This window comes from Pezoporus occidentalis, unplaced genomic scaffold, assembly GCF_034315485.1.
Source record: "Pezoporus occidentalis ecotype Australia unplaced genomic scaffold, CSIRO_AGI_Poc_V1 ctg7, whole genome shotgun sequence".
NCBI lineage: Eukaryota > Metazoa > Chordata > Aves > Psittaciformes > Psittacidae > Pezoporus > Pezoporus occidentalis.
In genome coordinates, this window is record NW_026916052.1 from 6,207,551 (window position 1) to 6,228,840 (window position 21,290).

The following is a 21,290-nucleotide window of genomic DNA, read 5'->3' on the forward strand; positions in this document are numbered from 1 at the left end:
GTAAGAAAAAGTAAGAAGATGCTTTCTCATGAAATAGAAAAGAATGTTGTCCTCTTTTCATACACTTCTGGAGAAGATTCTTGACTAAATGTAGGAAGAAGAAATGCAAAAAAACAATGTAGTTGCCAAGACTGCCACAAGCCAGCAGCCGGACACTGTGAGGCTGCATACACCTCTAAGTGATAGAGGGGTATAGAATACCTATAGAGCTGACTCCTTATAGGTATGTTAATGTCTGTTTTATGGAATTCATGTAAAACAAGGGAAATGACAAATACCAGTGTTTTTCTTATCCATCATTGGACAGTCTTCCCTTTAATTAAGCAGTATGCTTAATTGGTGTGAAAATTGCTAGTTTTCCTCATTACCTAATGAAAAGTGCATTCAGACTAAGCAAAAACAACCTTGGTTTTAATAAAGTTACACGTTCATTAGCTTTTGATAAATGCCTGCAACCCCTCTCCTCTCCCCGATAATCTCCTTCAAGCACCTCCAGGCTTTAATCACAATAGTCTCAGCAATTAAGGTTTTGATTTTGAATTTGCCTACAGTTGCCCAGAGAGGTATTTTGATCACCACCTGTGTCTCAGATACGATTTGACTATTTCCTTCTGGGGGAAGTCTGTCACAAATTTTCAAGATTTGATTCCAGCTGGAATGATCCGGCTATGTGACAAAGATTTCTAATTCATTACTTCTGTTTGTAGGCTTACACAGGAGAGCAGAATTTTCTATAGATCAAATATAAATGGTTCATTTTTCCAACATGTCAGTCTTTCTATTTTCTCTTGGATTCTGCAACCACTAGCAAGGTAGGAAGAAATGTGTAGATGGACAGTTTATTCTAGGAGATGGCATTTAGTACCACACAGCTCTCACATTACAGACGTGTTTAGTAAGTAATTCCTTCCCACATCCAATAAGGTTTCTTTTACAACTATCACCTGGCAATCAGGTTTGCAGATATGAAACACAGAATACACATGCAAATTAACCTGCATTTCTTATTTCCTCCAAACTGCAAAGCAGTTCAGTAAAAAACTGGAAAAACCTTGAATACTCACTTTTCTAAATAGCATTGACTTATATGAAAAGGTTTTGAAGAACTGCTAGAGTAACCTAACCTTTCCTGAGAATACTATTACTTCTGCATTTTACACTTCAAAGTAGATTAGCATTTTGAAGTAGAACCTGCAAAGAGAGGAACCCCTTAAGAAAATAAAAAGATGGTTATCATTAAAAAGACACTAACTGCCAAGTCGGTCATCTTGCACTGCAAAACTAAGTTCATCTATAATTCATCAGGAAAAGAGGCAAGCACCAATAGCAAGAAGTATACGTACTCCTCAAAGTGATAAATGTCACTTGTTCTTTAGTCTGTTTATGATCACTGAGTCTTGAATATAGCTTCCAAATCTTAATTTTTAGAAGAAACACCATATTGGGGTGCATTGCAAACTGCATCATCATCAATGGTTATGAAATCCTTCCTACTGCAGCAACAATTGTATAGCACCAAAAAGTTCAGGCTGAAAAAGATAAACTACTGGCTAATACCAATCACCTCAGGAGAGAAAAGAGCAATAGAAAGATTAGGAATGGATGGCATGAAAATAGGTTTTACCAAGAAAATTATTTGGTACTCAACGTGACTTTATAGCCCATATTATACTATTTGCTATTCAAATACATTATACTATTATATCATTCAGACATACTGAACTATGTAATATTCAACAATAACAGTAGAATTATCTCATGAAATCAATGGTCAAGTACACTGTGCTCTGAAAGTATCACACAACAGACAACTCAGAAGAGGTAACGGGCATTAAAGCACTGTCTGGGTCAGTTTGTAGCTTTTCATGCATACAAAGTTCTAGCTGACCTGCCATACAGAACTCATTCTTATCTTCACTTTTCTTACTAAACTTCAAAAAGACAGGTGACTTGTACTCAGAAGGTCTCAGCTCCTCTGTCTTCTCAAAAACAAAACTCCAGTAGCTGACATTGCCTAATGTCCTTGGAGCAGCTAAAAAATAAATAAGTAAAACTAAAGAGAGTGGCCACAGGGGGGAATCAGTCTAAAACATAACACTTTCCCAGACAGTAAACCTCCCTAAACTCTCTAGCAAGATGACTCCCCAAAGGAGGCCAGGTTCTGAAGTGCAGTAGCGGGAGGCTGCAGGCACTAAACGTAACAGCCATTTAGACACAGTCCTAGACAACTTCTTCTAGGCAACCCTGCTTGAGGAGGGGTATTAAGACAAGAGAACCTCCAGAAATCCCTTCCAAACCTGACTGATTCTGTAAAAGGCATTTCATAAACTCCAAGACCTACACAAATGTTGACTAGATAAGTCAGAACATGTGGTGGTGACCAACAACACTGCAGAGAATGTGCTTTTCTTAGCTGGCAGCTGAGAGTAATGAAGGATGTGGTACATGCACAGGTACTACAACTGGCTGGAGGCACGCAAGTCCCTGGGCTGCTGGTAACATGGCAGTGGGACTTAACATAAAAAGCTTTCAAAAAACAAAGGCTGTTACAGCTCTAACAAGTGCTCTGTTAGTCACAACCTGCAAAATGGCTACCATACCCAAATGTGGAATTCATTGGGCCACACTGGTTTCTGTTCAGCCTAGTATGAACACAGACAAGGAAGAGATGAAGCATGGTGGGGGTGAGGGATGGATTATGATATGTGGGCCAAGGAGCACAGCAATTTCCAGAAATCTAAAGTAATTTTCACTCTTCTAAGTGATTTCTATTGAAGAGTCTGCAAATCAAATATTTATAGGAAAATAGGTCCCTTCAGAAGAAAAGCTGAGGCCTCAGATACAGTTTTAGTCTTTCTTTTTACACTGTTGAAGCTGTTTGCAGTATAGCTATTGCTAACACAGCTAAGTGTGATTTTCCACACAGCAAAGCCAGTCTGCAAAACTTTTAAGGATGTATCAGAACATCATTGTTAATGACTATTTTAAGTATACATACATTCACTACTAACATTATTAGTTAGTGAGACATTATTTCTGGACCATTAAGCTTGGGGCCTCAGTCTATACTTACAAGTTTCCTGATGTTTTAGCCTATGAGCCTAAATGTTTTAGTTTATGAGATCTATGAACATAAATGAACCAGAACAAAAATTTTTATTCAGTTACATAATCTAACTCCTGATGGTCTACCCCAACATGGAATTACCATTCCTAAAACAAAGATGAAGCAGCAATAAACTTAAATTTTGCCATAAATGAAGATAAGGATTGTAGTATTGATAAAAATACGTCTTTTAAAAACTATGTTTAAATAAGAAAAGAGCTGAAAGAGCTCTGAAGTACTCCCTTTTTTTTTTAAGGCATCAGTACTTCTCTTTGGAATTAACAGCTTGAGAATTCATTCGTTGCAAGCTAAATTTTAGTGTATTCCTGGTGGCCAAGATTTACTTTCTTACAATTAGCATCAGAAGTCATAAGGTCTAATTAATCTACCAGTCAAAAAGTGGTAGCTTTCAAGGGCAGATTGAATAGTCTTCTCTTAAAGGAAGGCACTATTTTCACTAGATCTCCTGCCCTGGGATGCTGAAATTTTAATACTCAGAAACTTTAATGTCTCCTAACATCCCCAGTTATAGGAAACCTGTGTTTCAAAATCCTCTACTAAAACCATCAATTCTACAAGTTCTATTTACCCATCTAACACTTAAAACCCCACAACAGTAGGAGTTATTTGTATGTTAAATGTGCCCCCAGCCAAGCAGTAGAAGGAATTCTGGACAAACTGTGTTCTGTTGGGGTTTCTTTTTGCCTTTTTTTTAAAGTAAACCTTCATGAATCACGTGTTTCTTTAAAACAATGTCACCCTCTTACTTCTAAAAGAACATAGGCAGCCAAGAACTCTCTAGGTTGAAAAAGATCTTTGCTCAAAAGCTAGCAATCTAAACAGCCAAAATAGCTATGGGGAGAATAAGAGAAAGGGTGGCAACAGTATTTACAGCAGACTATGAAAACAAAAGGCATCAAATGGATTTTGAAAGCCACACAAACTCTGGGAAGTCTGAGATTTGTAAGTGGGTAGACATCAGCTTTCTATTTTAATTGCTACATATGTATCAGATGGCTGATCAGATAAGGAAAAGAAGAGGAGAACAAAGAGGAAACAAGCACACATTTCAAAAATGCAGTGGAGATGCTGATGCAACTTGAGCAGTAGTAACCAGAAATGGAGGGAAATAGCTAGAAAACAACCTGCAAAACTAAATCACTTCCAGGAGTTACCACCAGAACAACTTGACATTCAGGATGTAGTTTCCCTGTTTATACAGGATGCGCATACATACTACAGGACAGAGCAAGGAACATCCCTAATTACACTGCAACTTCACCTGAACACAAATCCAGAAACACGGTGATTCCTGGTTCACTCAGAGAATTCACTGCCAGTAATGCATTCACCATTTTCCCCAATCTACACTACTTGAACAAGACACTATTTTGGTATTTCAATACTAGAATGTTATTAACAACACTTTTAAGATTAACAATTCTTTCTTAGAAAAATGTATTTATCTTCATTTTTTTTGCTCTATTTTGTGAAACATGACACAATTAGAACTTAGTTACTGATGAAAAATACTTCCTAATTGCTAGTTAGACTCCCAATTGCACCATTATGGAGTATGCATATTCAACTTCTTTAGGGTAGACTGTGTTACTTAATAAGGCTGTAAGAAAGACTAGGTAATTAAAAAACATACAGTAAGAACACAACAAATAAGAGAGACATGAGCCTACCCCTCTATCAGGAATAAAACCCCTGCATCTGAAACTACACTACCTTTCCAAAGCTTACCTTCTTTTTGTCCCTCATGGAGCCCTTCCCTCGGACCATTATCTTGCATCCTGTTTCTGCCTCAAGCTGTTTAGCTGTTAGTCCTCTGGGCCCAAGGATTCTTCCAACAAAGTTAAACTGGGGGAAAAAGAACCATAAATTATTATTCCTATAAAAGCAAGTAAACAAGATTATTTTAAAATTTAACAAGATGTATTTCTTTCTCTAAAATATCATCAAGTGTTTATCAGTTTAGAACACTAACTAAATACCTAAGGTTACAGAATGAGGTAAGTACTATTTTCATGCATTAGATAACTAAGTGACCCTTACTTTGGGGGAAACAGGTTTCAGGTGAAGATAGATTTTTTGAAGGTTAACATCCATTAGTCTAGGGCAGTCTATGTAGTACTAATTTCCTCCTCAGTAAGTAATTGCATCAGCTTACAGAACTTACAGAACACGTCCCCTCACCACTAACATGACCAGACATGCTCATTACTAGGCAAACAATGTGTATCATCACATCACAGAAGCACAAATGTTCTTGCTGCATGACCAGGCATACACGAGTCTCACCACATGGAAGCTGTGTGCAAGTCCAGTCCCATAATGGCACCAGGCACTCAGGCAAGCCCCCTATGCCCACTATTCGTTTGTTCCTCGCCTACACCTAAGAAGCCTACAAAAAACATTTTTTTTTTTTTCACCTTTCCACACTGTTCTAGTGGGCTCAATCTGGACAGCACACTGCCGGCTGGCCACCCACATCTACAGAAGCTCTTCTTTATCTACCCGTGCCATAGCATTTCCCTTAGAAAAAGACCTGAGGCCAGCTTGTTATGTATTCACATTCCTGGAAAACACTCTGTGTATGCGTGTATATATGTGTATATATAGATACATGACAAAAGCATGTGTCATTTTTGTAAGTCATATACTTTACTCAGTTGTGCATACATAGAGAGCAAGTATTTCTTGTTTAATTGGATAACTTCAGTAACAGCAGACAGCCCCCTGCCTACGCTTAACACAGTAATACCACCATTTACCCAAACATAACAGTATTTCTTAGTTATTTTCCAGGTTTTTTACCTTTCATTATTTTCAATCACACATTCTGAAAATCATGACATAAATAAAAAATAAAAGCATTAAATGCAGGTAGCATTAAGAACATATAGCAGTACTTTGTGACAACTACGGTGCAAAGATGAAGTACCAGGCTCAAAGTACACATAAACCTAGAAATTTCAGAGTGAAGATTAAATTCAAAGAAGCTAATAAGAGGAGAGAAGCATTGGAGAAGTCTTGATATTCTAGATCCTAGTAAACAAAGCTATTCAATGGAATTATGAAGAAGCTGTTTGCTTCCATTTCCCAGCTAATCAAAACTGGTTTTGAGTACTACAATTAAACATATTTGAAATTCTTGTAGAACTGAAAAGACCAGAAATGATTTAGGAGTGAGCAGAAATTATGAACACAAAAAAAATAAAAGTTTTTAAACAAAAATAATCGTGTTTCTCAATGGCTAAACTGTTCATAGGGAAGATACACTCCAAAATTATTTAGCATTCCAAGCTCAAAAAACCAAAGACATACTATGAAGTCTGAATCAATTGCTGAGGTAAAAAAAATAAAGATTAAAGTCACTTCTGAAGGGACACATGAACTGTGAATCACAGGAAATTAAGGAGGACTCACTAAGACTGGATAAAACAATGAACCAGGCACAAGTGATGAAGTTCAGCTGTGAACTACTATCCAAATCTTGCATTTGTTACACATTTCATGTTTAATACCAAAATCATGCAACTATCATGATGTAAACAGAATCTTACTGCCTTTCTCCACAGCCACGCTTACTGCACACTAAATCTTTAGCTAAATATCCCATTTCACTGCTAAGGCTAAAATAATATTGCAAACCTGACCCTGAATCACTCTTCTAACCAACACACAAGGCGACTATCACTACATTCTCCAACTCCCAAGAAAAACAGCATCCTCTAATATTTTATTAACTTGGATCATAATTAAAAGAATAATTCTAAGATAAGATAATTTGGATAAAAAAATAAATAGAACAATTTATAATACTAACAAAAAGGCAGGAATATGTATTACTCTCAAGCTTGCAACTTTATTCATGTTGTCTTAACATTATTTAGAATTGTGGTTTCTAGTTAAGAAATTGCTGACTTAAATTGAAAAAAAACAAAAAAAAAGTTAAGCCAGTTTCTTTTCTAGCTGCTCCCAAAATATTCTCCTTATAAAGAGCCTTCATAAACCTTTCGAAGGTAGATCAACCCCTTGTCTCTTCTTCCAAAACTTCACACTTTAGCCTTTCAACCTTTTTGGACAGGTATTTTTCTAAAACTCTGACTGCTCTTGTAACCTCTCAATAGCCCTCCAATTTGCTCATTTCTTAAAGCGGGATGTCTGGACAAGGCAGTACTTCAAAAGAGACCTCAACAAGGTTAAGTTACTGAGACCAATTACATCTTAAAAGCCACATTCCGATTAACACATCCCAGCTTCTTTCCCTCCCAAAATAATTTAGCTCTTGATCCAACATTCACTGACCCCAGATACTCTTTCCCATTACCTCTGCACTGCCAGTTTTCCCCAGTTTAGGATTCATATGCAACTTTTACACCTCCCTACACCACCACATTGCTCTGCATTTGTGCAATGAATTCCACATTGTTGTTGTGCAAAATTAACTCTCTTAAGAGACAGTAAATACTGGGAGACTGAACACAATGATCGTTGTTGTTGAAGGCAACAGAAACAAACATATTAGGTAAAAGTTTGCTCTAAATCCTAATTTTTGCACCTGCTCTGGAACATTAATGATTACTGTGCAGCAACTGATGTTCCCAAGACCTGACAAAATTTCTATCTGGTGTTCTAACTCACAAGTCCACTGCATCAGAAATTCCCTAATAAAAGCAGCTTGGATTCCCTATGCACAAACCAACTATCTCCCAAACAGACAAGGGGCTCTTAAAGTCCTTCTATACCTCACCAGAATCTACACTCAAAACAAACATAGTAAAGAAAAATAGGAACAACCTATGCTAAAGACTCAAAGCTGCTGATTAACAAGAGGTTGCAAAGAAGTGTGTATGGGAAATGCAGTGTTTGAGAAACTTTCCATGCAAGTTAAAACCCAAGGAACTTAAGGGAGTCCAGTAGTACTGTTTCATACTATTATTGTGCCTTTCATATTTTGTGTTTTCCTTTGAAACCTGAAAGTAAGATATAGCAATATCTAATTTATTTGATTAAAAAAAATAAATAAATACCCTCTTCCCTTGATTACTGGGGAAGAAATTGAAAACACATGATTTAATTAAAATACCCAAATCTTGTAAAAAAAAAAAGAGCATAAGCACATGCATCTGGTTAAACAATTATTCTTCTCAACTAAAAACTAATTTATTCTACCATCTTATTAGCAAATGTTCCAGTGATTTGCTATACACTGAATTTGCAGAGCTAGTTACTTATCACTGGAAAAAAGCCAAAACCAAGCTATTCTTGAAGTCTATTTCAACTTAAGAAAATCAAGTCATAGAAAGCTTTTATGTTGTTCAGATACAATGCATATTTGAGTACAAGTGTTTTGCACACAGCCTAAACATTATTTTAATGAAAATCTCAGGCAAACTCCAGTAGTTCCTCATTATAACAAAAGCAAAAGATACTCTATGCTTCAAACTGACTTCTTCAATTAATAATACTTTAAGACATAATAATAAATATTTAAATTCAGCAGAAGTTCTAATCACACAAAAGAGAGCCTTTTACAATGATCCACAAACTTTGCAGTTTGTCTCATTTCTAGTAATCTAGCATTTGGTCTCACCTTCTGATCTCCAACTTAGAAAAAACACCTAAACTCTGTGAATGTCTTTAAAAACCCTACTAACTACTCCAAACGAGTACTTGTAACTATAGATGTCTACACTTGATGCTACTTAATTCTTAACTGCTTGCAGAATCAATTTCAGTATAGTTATACCATACATCAAAACATATTCTGCATTCTGAGACTACCTTTACATACCATGACTTCCCCCCTTTTTAACCATAACACAGCACAAAAACTTCAGGCTTCTGCAACAGTTACAAAGCAGCTTAGCTTTCCCCCTTAGTCAGACCTTTTCCAATTACAGTATTGTATTTTATTTTACACCTAAGTGTTAGACATAAGTCTGCCAGCTATAAGTGGATTTTCAGGAACACAAAAAACATTCACCCTCCCATATGCAAATTAGCTTTTAGGTTGTATATTAATACATCAAACAAACTAAAGCATCCCAAAAAATGTGGTTCTAAATGCCCTGGCATTTTGTTTCTGAAGACATTTCCTGCTCACTTCATTTTCATACGCTTTTCTTCACCAAATAAAAGGCACCTGAAGATGAAGACTTTGTATGGTTCAGTGGTTAAAATGTCAAGGTTAAGAAGCAGCTGAAAACTGGATGTTATAATGGAGAACATCTGGCAATTTTATCTTAAGCAGCAAAGGTAACAGTCATTTTGGAGGGAACCTTCTATGTCTTCAGATCCTAATAGTCCTATTCCAAGAACATTTGGGAAGGTTACTTAATCTGATGGAGTAACAGGCTAAAGCGCTAACTGTGGAAACAAAGCAATGAAGAGACACAAAGAAACTGCAGTGAAGAGAAAGGCATTCAAAAGAAAGTGTAATAAATATGTATGCCATTTTTTTTTGTTAAATGTTAGTACTCCTTGTGAGCAAAATTAACATTACTCCTAAGCATTAAGACATTTTTTAAAGTTACAAGTAAATTTGAGTACTTATTTTCATCCACAGTTTTTGAGGAAGAAAAGCAGTTAATGCATTTAATGGAAACATTTATATGCAAAATTAAATTGGAAATACTAGTGTATAAGATAAAAGATTGCACTATGCTGACAAGACACACAGGAGACAAGGCTCTGAACCCACCAAAAACTGTCACTGGCCCACCAAAATTAGCAAATTTGGGTTTCTGGTTTTTAATTGTTTTCTTTTTAAAGAAGCACTGGTTTATGATACTAGTAATACAGTTATTTTAAAAAAAAAGTATTTCTGCATTTATTAGAAATAGTTTGAATTGCTTTAAGCTGAGTTTTAAGTAATCATAAGGATACCAGATAAACAGCCAATTAGATCTTCGAAAGCCTGTAATTTGAAATAAGAATAAAGCCACTTGAGGCAGTGGAAAGCAAAATACAGCATATTAAATCTTAAAAGGGCAATTACCATATACTTTCAGTTAGGTAGTTTATTTGATAAAGGAAACAAAACTTGTAACATAACATTACTGATAGGTAGTACATAGACATTAAGGACAATGATGTTAATTACAATAATGTACATTAAATTTTTTTCTTTACTCAAAATAATCACAAATAAATTTGCCATCAACAGTTAACAGGAGGAACTGATTAAAGACACAGCCTTTCTGCCCACATTTATAGTCTCCATCCTCAATTTTTTCAGTCTGAATAGGTTTTTTTACTTACAACTATTGCCACTATCTCATCCAGTATAGAAGATACTGCTAGATTTTGATAGGTGGTGACTAAGGAAATTGAAAGTATCTTTTCCACAAATAGAAAACCTTGGATATATTTCATGCCTTGTTAAGTATTTCCAGTGATTCAACACCAGTCATCACAACAGACTACAGCTACACAGCTTTTGTTTAAGCTCAGTAAGAAGAACTACTACCAAATAAAAACAAGTGCATCATATACACAGTTTACTCAGCGACCACACCACAGATTAACTGAAAACAAAGGATGAGAAGTTTACGTATGCAGCCACTTGTACAAATTTAAGAAATCAAGTGGGAAAGGTACAATGTTTGAGGAATGAAAAAAACATTGAAATTACAAAATCTTTCACTAACTGCATTAACATGCATTTTGAGGATTAAATATACCCTAGCAGAATTTGGCAAGGGCTGTGCACGGGTAAGAAAACCAGACTTACCTGATGAGATTTTACAGTGGGGAGGAGGCTGACAAAGCAGATGGCATTATCATTGCCCAATACAGTGAACCCAGATAAAAGTAACCACATACAGAAGTTAATTTTTACATACAAACTAGCTTTAGGTAGTTGTCAAGAATGCTAGTGACAACAGTGAAGTTGTTTCCTGAAGTCTCTTCCAAAAACACCTACTGCAGACAACAATGCATGAGAAACATTCCCTCCACCCCTTAATGCAACATGGTTTCTATGTGAAATAACCAAGCAAATGCCAAAGTACATATGTAGTGAATAACAGCATGACACGTATAATCTGCTTATGTCAAATATATCCACTTATATTTGCTGGGTGTATGTGACATATGCCATTGTAATCATAGAATCACAGAATCATAGAATAGTTAGTTGGAAAGGACCTTAAGATCATTAAGTTCCAAACCATCTCACCCAAGGCTTCGTCCAACCTGGTCTTTAACACTGCCAGGGATGGAGCATTCACAGCTTCCCTGGGCAACCTATTCCAGTGCCTCACACCCTAACAGGAAAGAATTTCCTCCTTATATCCAATTTAAACTTCCCCTGTTTAAATTTGAACCCATTACCCCTTGTCCTATCACTACAGTCCCTAACGAAGAGTCCCTCCCCAGCATAGCTATAGGCCCCCTTCAGACACTGGAAGGCTGCTATGAGGTCTCCACGCAGCCTTCTCTTCTCCAGGCTGACAATATAATCAAAACTAAATGAGACCTTATGAAGCATTTAAAGTGATGAAGCTTATGAGTAAATTAGAAATGCTGTGCTGTAAGAAACACATAAATTACAAAACGAAATAGTCTCTTTGCCACTTAAAGCACAAAACCAAAACCACTGAAGTACAGGAGAACAAAACACAGAATAACAACCCTCAGAAAGTTAGGATTTGTCATATTTGCAATTATGTACTTCTCTGCTGGATAAACAAAACCAAAACCTCTAGCACACCATGTGAAATACTTTCAAGATTACGTCAAGTGTCAGAAATTTAATCCCTGGCATCTAATAAAACTGTCATTACTGCTGAAACTATTTAAAGTGGCTTGAATTCTCTGAAATTTCAGTTGTCACAAAGAAAAGAGCAAAATCTGTATCACTGATGAAAAAGTGAGATAGGAAAACATTTTTCTTCTTAGTTTAGTAAATGGCCAAACAATTTTCAGTGGATCTGTCATTCACTAAAACAAGTTCCATTTTTATTTAGTATGCTGTATACTTTTTCAGCCCAGGTTATGATAACCCCATTTCAAAGTCAAAGGCAGAGAGTAACTCATCTTGTTACAGGCAAGGATTGACATTTATTATGGGTGAAGACAGGCTTAGTCTTGTTCCAAAACTTCGGTAAATAACATTTATGCAAAAATAAAAGATACAAATGTAATTGTAATATATTACTAAACATACAGTATATTTGCAGCAGGAGAACCAAGTTAATGCTCTGGTTTAAAGACTTCATTATATAAAAATATCAGCATCCAGCGGAATATGAAAATGACACATTATCACAGAGATTTTGGGCATAACACATCTCAAAGGCTACAATGAAAAACTCACCCAGTTACAGAATGAATGAGTTCTCTCCATACAAATACCTTCATCTATTGCTCTTTCACAGCTCAACATTTAACTTGGGCATTACATAATGCAGTTATTAGTGTATCGGTAATCCTGGTAACAAATTACTTCAGATGGGGGGTGGGGGGGGGGGGGGGTGGTGTAATTAAATACTTTCAGTACAACTTCTTAAGTCAACTGCAACAGTAGAGATTCCATGCGATCTCCAAAATGCAGAAAGATCTCCAGAAAGTTTTTCAAGCTCACTAGGCAAGCACTATTTGGGGCAGGGGAAAACACCTTAATTCTCAGTTCCAAGCACTGGGGTATTTATGTTGCATGGCATGCATGAGTCAGTTCTGCTTCATGCCGTTTAACCTTCAACTCACCTCATCTAGAAAGCCAGTAAAATGGCATCAGTACAATTCAGACACTGAATAGTTAACATCATGTTCTGAATTAAAATATCTTGAATGAACATGCAGTGAGACAGTTGGCTAAGCAAAACTGAGCATTATATTTAGAATGTTGGTCAGTTAGTAAACAAACCTTGCCTATACAGAGGCTGCACACAACCTTTTAATAAGAAATGTTGACACAGACACTTATCTGTGTTTTCCAGTAAAGCTTTAACAGTAAGAAAGTAAAGAATCCATGATGAACAGCAGCACCTTGTTCTGCCTGTGATGTCCTTTTGGACATCAGCAATACATGCTTTTGTGATTTCAAGGATGGATTACCACATTAAACAGTATGGTCTACCTTAAGATTTATTACTTTCTTATTAGTAAAGTTCTCTGAGTAACATTAAACAGGTGGCACAATAAGAACTTCTAGAATTTTTAATATTAAAAACCTTTTGTATTTATAATTTTCATTTTCTAAAACTAAATTCTTTTAGTTACAAGAATGACAAATATTAAATTTTCCAAAGGGTAACCCTGAGCCCTACTCAACTATAAAGCTATTTTTGGTAGTACCTATATTCTAGCAATGCAACATTATTTAACAAATTTGAAACTGCATCAAACAGTGTTCTGGATTATTTCAAAATAATCATCACACCATGAAATTTCTTATAGAAAACTGAGGTTGTTTTAATTGGGCGATAGATTTTAATAAATATATTGCTTGTTTCAATAAAAACTAAATTGGTTTTATGAAGCAGTAATGTACAGTTTAAACCCCAAGACAGCACAGCCATATTAAAGAACATAATAATCTTAAAATCATCCACGTATTCCATTTAAAGACACCACAATTCTGCAAGGTTAGTTTTATTGCTATACTTGACTTGTCAATTACCAGATTATTTATATTTGTTCCCGACTGAGCAGAGTATCAGTCACTAGTGATCATTCAAAAAGCTCAGAATCTTTATCTGATCACTCCAGCTGTAATCTAGACAAACAAGATTATCCATGTGATGTCAATAAAATATAGTTTTTACTCAGCAGACTGAATCCTAATGCTTAAAATGCTCCTTAAAAAAAAGGCATTTAAAAGTATAGCTGTGATTTAGAATGAATTACTAAATCCTTTAAATCCACATTATTCACCTCTAATAACCTCTGTGCTGAAGGCTTTGAGAGCTTGTTTAACTGACAAACAGCTTTACAAACCCCATGTAAATACAATGGATCAGATCTATAAAAAAGGGGTGGGGGTGGGGAGAAGGGAAGGGTGGAAAAACAAAACCCTACACCAGAAGCTACCCTTCCAAGTTATTTTAATAATGGTGATAGAGCTTTCTTTATCAAAGAAAAAAGAAATCCCATAGCACAGATACTTTTTTTTTTTTACCAAGTAACATTCTGAAGTATACAGCCTTTTTTCTCCAAATTCTTAACTTGCATTTTATAAGAGAACCTGAGTATTCAGATTAAATATTTTGCGTTTCAATCAGACGGCCAAATTTTTTAACACAATGTTATTATAGGTAGAAATTTATCTTAAGATTTAATTTTTAGCACAGAAATTCTAATACACATGGCAGAATGTCAGCAATAGCTAAACCTAGCTAACTGAATGCATTACAACTAGGCAGAGAAGTCAACATACACTTTCGTCATCTGTTTGAACTAGGTATCTGTCAGAACTTATTATCAAAATGTAGCCATAAGAATTCAAGATGAATTCCTGTACATCCAAAAATCCAAATATTCAAAATATATTTCTCTTTTTAACTAGTGTACCAATGTAATTTTCATCCAGACATGCAACCATGGAATATAACAGTCTTCCCAGAAAATTTACTTTCAGCTTCCCTGGGAGAAAGATTCCAACTTTTTTAAACACCATGTGTCCATGTGTTGTCAAAGGTGGGAAAGCTGAAAAAATATTTTTATATGTCAACGCAAAGAGAGTACCTTTACTCTCAAAAGCAGTTTTGCCTGATTAGCTACTGAAGAGCTAACATCATTTTTTCACAGATATTGATGAATTTGAAGGTCCCTGTATCTAACAGCATACCAAAAATGTATTAGATTTGAAAAATTACCACATCTAACCGATATTCAATTTAGTTTTCTAAAAGTTAAGAAGTACGTATTTATGCCAAGACATTTATCATTTAGTTTAAAATTACGTGATTACTAAGGAGCTTTACTGTCCTAGGATTGTGTAAGGCATTTTTATTTTTTTCATTTTTTCTGTAGTAAAATTATACTTTTATCATATAATTTTGGCATTATATAATACAACCTTCAGATGGAAGCCAGAAAGTAAAAGAAACCCAGTGGAAGATCTCTTTTTTTTTTTTTGTGAAAACTAATGACACAGCACTGCCATAAAGACCTTGCATGATATTGTCAAAAGAGTGAAGAAACTTTAAAACACTGCATAAGTTGTACTTCTTAAGTTGCTTTAAATAGAAGCAGTGGAAGTTAGATAAATGGACTAGGAAGTTTGACAGAACTGATTTAAGAGTAACTTTTAAATTACTGACCTCTAACATGAAACTATGAAAGCTGTGAGCCTTTGTCTTTTACTGTACAGAATTAGATTATCTGGAAAAAAACTAATACCGTAAACAATCAGCACTTGCATTGGGTAGAAGGAAATGGAGGTAAGTTTATTAAATTCACTATTTTTTGCCAATTTATTCTGATATTTTTGTGCTATGTATCACATCGGTAGTACTTGCATTGACCTAAAAAAACTTACAGAAATCAAAATGGAGATCAACAAAGGCCTGTAGCTAATTTAAAAGGTAGCCAGCACTTCATAAACGTATCACGTACCAAATGCAAGAAAATTACTATATAGCTCCACAGCTATAAATCTCACTGTAGAGGTATATAAAAACCAAATCTGACTAAACACAATACATCAAATTCCCTGAGCAAAGAAGCTCAAATCTCTCTAATCTCCTTTACTCGAGGCCTGAAAACCATCTGATGTATCATCATACTATGTACGTGCAGTCCACCTGAATTTCCTCAAATCCATTTTTCCCCTCCGCGTAGAAAAGAAACACATACAAAGACAATAAAGCCAACTCAAGTAAGACTATCTCAAACGGATAGAAACCCAGCCTGACAGTACTACTGTTACAAGCACAAGCTGCTCGGATCATGGGGAAAAAAAAAAAACACAAAATCCAGCTCTTAACATGAAGACAAATGAGCCCCGTCTGTCATTGGGGCAGCCTTCTGCAAACTGCCAGTAAGCTCCTGGGCTACACCTCCCTTCTACGAACACTCCAACAGACCTTAAGGAAGGACACATAGCAGCTCCTCCTAAAAGGAGAGTATCTGGAATTTCCTGATCTTTTCCCACTGTTTTAGATTATGCTGCTGCACAAGGAGCCTGTCCACATTTAAGAAGGGAAGAAAAAATGGCAAAAAGCCCTCTCCACTACAGGCTTTTAGGCTGGAGTACAGTTTCCCTCTTTTTAGCCCGCTGCTTCTTTTAGGAAAGGCCAGGTCCATTCCTTATCACTTGTTAAGCCCAGCAGAGGACAGCCTCTAGGGTGCCATACCAACAGACACTTACTAAAGATGCGAGAGAGGACACAAAGGCTTGTTCATTACTAGTTTACTTATTGAGGAGCCATAATTGAGATTTTGCTCTTCACTGCTCTCTGGGTCAACTGACAGCTGTAAGCCAAGAGAAAGAATCAAATCTAGGTCAAAAACTAAGTTCCTGAGAAGAAACAGCAGAAACCTCAATCAACAAGAAGCAGTAAACAGTAACAAGGCAGAACTGATCTTCCAGCTCAGGTGCTGGAGTAATTTCAAACTTGTATTCTAACAGCCTTCACTGCATGTAAGAGAACCGGATGTAGTTATAAAGTTATGTATAAAATATGAGGCTTTTATGCAATTTTTCCAACATTATATTTCATTTTGTAAAGACCTCAAATATAAAATCACATTTTTAAACCACATGATACTTTTCCACATCTCTAACAAAGGAAGGATTAAGATACCATCCAAAAGCACTCATGCTTTCACCCATTACAAAAATAAGCATTTTTTAAGTATTTTAAGTATTAAATGGTAAGATACTTAAGCATCAAAATGCTTCCAAAGAGTCCCGCTAAGGAGTGAGAGAATGTCAAAAGATCATTAATGTAACATCACCAACAAACTGCTTGAATCAAAAATAAGTACTTTTTTTGGACAGCAACTTAGAGTATGCATTTCTTTTCGCAATGAATGAGCCACGGAAAACTGCAAAGTTTTAGACTAATTTGATAACACTATTTATATCAAATCAAGAATTTTATGTTACTAATAAAAGCACTCTTTCAAAGTTTGCCCTTCCAAACTCTTTAACCTTCCCTGTCATTTAGGCTGACTGATAAGCCACCAGCTGTTTCTTTTTCTTCCTCGTGATACAATGCATTCTCTTCCTTTTTAAGGCCAGTATATCCAAGCAAGAAACAGCAGGACTTAAGCCAGCTGCTAGAATGTCACAAATCTATATATTTAGCTCCCATCTCATTTATTGCCATTCCTCAGCGTCAGCCATTTAACGTCCCTTTTGCTCCAGACTGCTGACATTCCTCACTGAACTGACAACACTGCAGACTGATCAGCAGCCAGGAGGTACAAGAACACACAACAACAAAGCCAGACCTCATCTGTTATCAAAGACAAAAGCCATGCCTCGTCAAACATACCCAAGTTGAAAAACGCTTTGGGTTTTAGTCACATCACTCTCATTCCCTCCATGACCCTTCCCCCCAGTTCCTGATCTCATTTTTGCTGTTTATAAATTGTGTAGTTGTTTATGCAAATACTAACTTTATATCTTTAGTGAAGCAGCAATTTGTCTTTTACCATATTTAATGAGCGCTGTTCTGTTTTCATCTAACAGGACAGAAAACCTCCCATCAGTATTATATTTATTTGCATTATTTGCTTCATTTGTACCTTCTCAATGCTTTTCATACATACTAATACAAACGGTACATTAAAGTCATATTTGATTTCATTTTAAGACTGTTTTATCCATTAACCCTTTTCCTGTTGCCACAGGAAATCTTAATTATGTTAGTTTAGATTCCAAGTCAAATAACTATAAAATAATATCCCTCAAAATGAATTTTATGCTACATGTTCTGTTCATGTAAAAACACTAATCTAATTACTGTCATATTTTGGAAATAATTGGATTTTAAATTGCTTAGAATTATCAGTGAGTGAGAAAGCTGTAAAGATAGACAAATTAACAATTTCATGGTTTTAAAATAGGAATCTCTTTTATCATTAGAGGCCCATTCGCAATCATTTAAAGGCCCACAGTACAGTTTGGTAGCTCCCTTCTTTAAATGGTCATAAAAACCTTTAAACAGTAACTGAAAGATTGTTAACAGAAAACTCTTTCAGGGAATCAGATCCAGTGAACAATCTAATGGTAGGCATGCTTAAGTGAGACAGTGAATAATCTGTTTCATCCTATTCACTAAAATGAGGTTTCCAGAACAGCGACATCAGTTTCAATAACACCAGGAGTAAAACTGTTCAATTCCATGCTCTACTTGGGAATCATGACACATTTATCTAGAGAATTAACAAGTTGTGCTGTGTGTAAATCGGTCTCCCAAAAAAATCTAATTGTAGGTTGCAGCAGTGCCCTCTAAACCTCACAGTTCACATTAAGCTCACATTCCAGTAACAAAGAATCCTCAGGATATACAGTCCATCAACTGATTTCCATAACAATACCTTTTAATTACATGTGACCACAGGTGACATTACCCAAGGCACTTAAAGTTGGCAAATTTGCTGTAAACGACTTCCAATTTTCAGTAATTAAAAGTGAGAAAGATATGTTTAAATTGGAGCATTATTGCAGATGGTGACACTGTTGTTAGAAAAACTCTACAGAAATGGAAATTCTTATACTTAAGGGACACCATCCCCTTTTTTCCAAAATTATCTGAGAAATGCAGTCACTCTTCCTCTCAGGAAAAGGAAGGGCTGACCACGAAACAGGCTTTGAGGTTATATTTAGGTTCATGCAAAGAAGAGGTCCTCAGTAACCATTTCATCTTACTAGTTACTGCAACTTTGGACAAACTTCTGCATACCTTTCAGGCAACAAATGTTATGCTGAATTACTCAGTGTTTTATAATTCTAAGTTCCAAAAATAGATTTATTAGTCACCTTGAAAAGTGGCAGGAAACACGGAAATTACACACTTCTAGATCAGAAGACCCTAAAAGCTTTTTTCCTCCAGAACAGCACTCAGACAAGCAAAAGTTTCATAAAAAACAATAAAAGGGTAAAGCACCACACCAAGCAACACAGCAAATAAACCCATGGTAAAGATGCATAGCACTGTTTTGTGGACAACATAAACATCTTTTGCATTCATGTGACTGTTTTTAATTACCTCAATCACTGACTAAAGCATAATTTATAATTACAATCAGTATTAGATAATTTTTGCTTTGCTCCTCTACTTCATACATTCGAGTACTGGTAACACAACTGCAACCTGATTCATAGAATTAAATTCTATAGTACAAAAAATTGTGGTTTCTGTGAATTCATGGGGGTGGGAGGGTATCAAAATTCTTACCTACTTTGAGACAAATCAACTTTTGAAATACTTATTTATATCTTTAAATATACTGGATCAGCTCCAAGTATTTCAGCAATCAGAAGTACAAAAACTTCATGATTTAAACAAAGAATGATAATGCTTAAACAAAGGAGCTTTGTACACTGCAACTGATTTCTATGTACATAGTTTGCACTGCATCAGGTTCATCAGGAATTCATTTACTACACTAGGTCTAGAACTTCTTGACATGAAAATACTGAAAACACATCACAAAGTAATTTTCAATTGTTTCATCAAAACAAGAGAAGTCTCCCTCCCAAAAGTTTAGAAAAAAACAGTAGGGTTATATAATTGTTAGTGTTTGTCATTCTACCACAGATCAAGTAGTAGAATGCTTCAACCAGTGTAACAGAAAAAAAGGCTACTAATTTTCAGTCTACTTGTTGTTCAATTATTTCTTTTAAGAAAATCACTAACATGTTTTTCAATGTTGACCATGTTTAAAATGAAAAACTAAACAATTCCATTCAGCTTCTGAAAAGGCTGTTACAGAAGAGTTCAATATACACATACAGCTGCCAGAATCAGTAATTCTTGCAAAATTCAAGTCTAGAACTGCAAACAGGTCAGAAATGCAAAAGGTATCTCAAAGCACAACCCTCTAAATACTTAGTGCTTTATGCCTAATCCACCTTGTTTGCTTTAAATGACTTATTCAAGGCCAGGCTGGACTAAGCCTTGGGTAGTATGGTTTAGTGTGAGGTGTCCCTGCCCATGGCAGGGGGTTGGAACTGCCTGATCTTAAGGTCCTTTCCAGCCCTAACTATTCTATGATTCTATGACTTCTGCTAAAAGCTGTTAAATTACCAAAGCTTACCTCTGTGCTCTATCTGTAAGAAGGTAACATATAAAGAGAAAAAAACCAAACAAAACCAAAAGCACCTGACACACCTCAAAAAGCCCACTGTTCAGGAGCATTTAAGGCTACAAGTCTCAGGACATACGTACTATAGAGTTATGTGCTTCAGCCAGCATCATGAAGTACAGAGCAGTAGCATTACAGTCTAGTATTACAGTAATAATAGCACCTTTGGATATCATATTGAATGTATTATTCTAAACATTTACAACACTACTAAAATAGCACCACATCAACAATTACTGTATTCAGGCTTCATTTCTGACTAGATTTTGCCTTTTATCCAGGGACTTAAAGTAAGGAGACAGACAGCAAGACATTACTATGTTGAAGAGTTCTGTGATGACCACCACCACACCGCAGTCATTGCAATAGAAGAGGAACTACCTCATACTTATTACAGGAAAAAAGGCATAAGAGTTGTGATAAAGCTTTGAGCTGCTCTTCAGGTTCACATGCCAATCTACCTGTCTATAGTAACATGTATCCTAAACTAACTTCCAGCCCTATTGAATGCTACCAAACAGAGTTCCAGGTCCCTTGTTCAGCTTGCCTATCTGCCTTCTCTCTGAAGAAACTGAAATCCTTCAGAAAGCATCACAAGCCCTTGTTTACAACTTTCTAGGTCTCAAAGACATTTCTGCTTGTAAAGGAGGGAAAAAAAAAAAAGGCAAAATATTTTGGTCAAATTAACTCAAAAAACTGTGAAGAGCCCAAAAGTATTATTTTAGTACTTTAGGTATTTAGGTATTTAGTATTTTAGGTATTTAAAATAATACTAAAAGTATTATTTTTAGTTTACCCAAGAAGTATTATTTTAGTATTTGTGTTGAGTGACACCAACCGTGCTTTGTATTAAAAAGCGAATGTCACCTTAAAACTGAAAGTAATCAAATACAGTCAAATGAGT

The 21,290-nt window shown here is 35.7% G+C and overlaps 1 protein-coding gene across 12 annotated transcripts in view; it reads right to left on the reverse strand.

Moving 5' to 3' along the window:
• The window catches only part of QKI (QKI, KH domain containing RNA binding), a 162,822-nt gene that overhangs the window by 88,741 nt on the left and 52,791 nt on the right, over window positions 1-21,290 (reverse strand). For 11 of the 12 annotated variants that reach the window (XR_009969047.1, XM_062641696.1, XM_062641693.1 and 8 more), the window contains exon 3: window positions 4,856-4,972. The exons of the other annotated variant lie outside the window; for it this stretch is intronic. Coding sequence is in view for 10 of the 11 variants with exons in the window: in XM_062641696.1 (XP_062497680.1) it covers window positions 4,856-4,972 (117 nt within the window). In the remaining variant the exon portion in view is untranslated. The remainder of the gene's footprint in view (window positions 1-4,855; window positions 4,973-21,290) is intronic. 12 annotated transcript variants of the gene reach the window in all.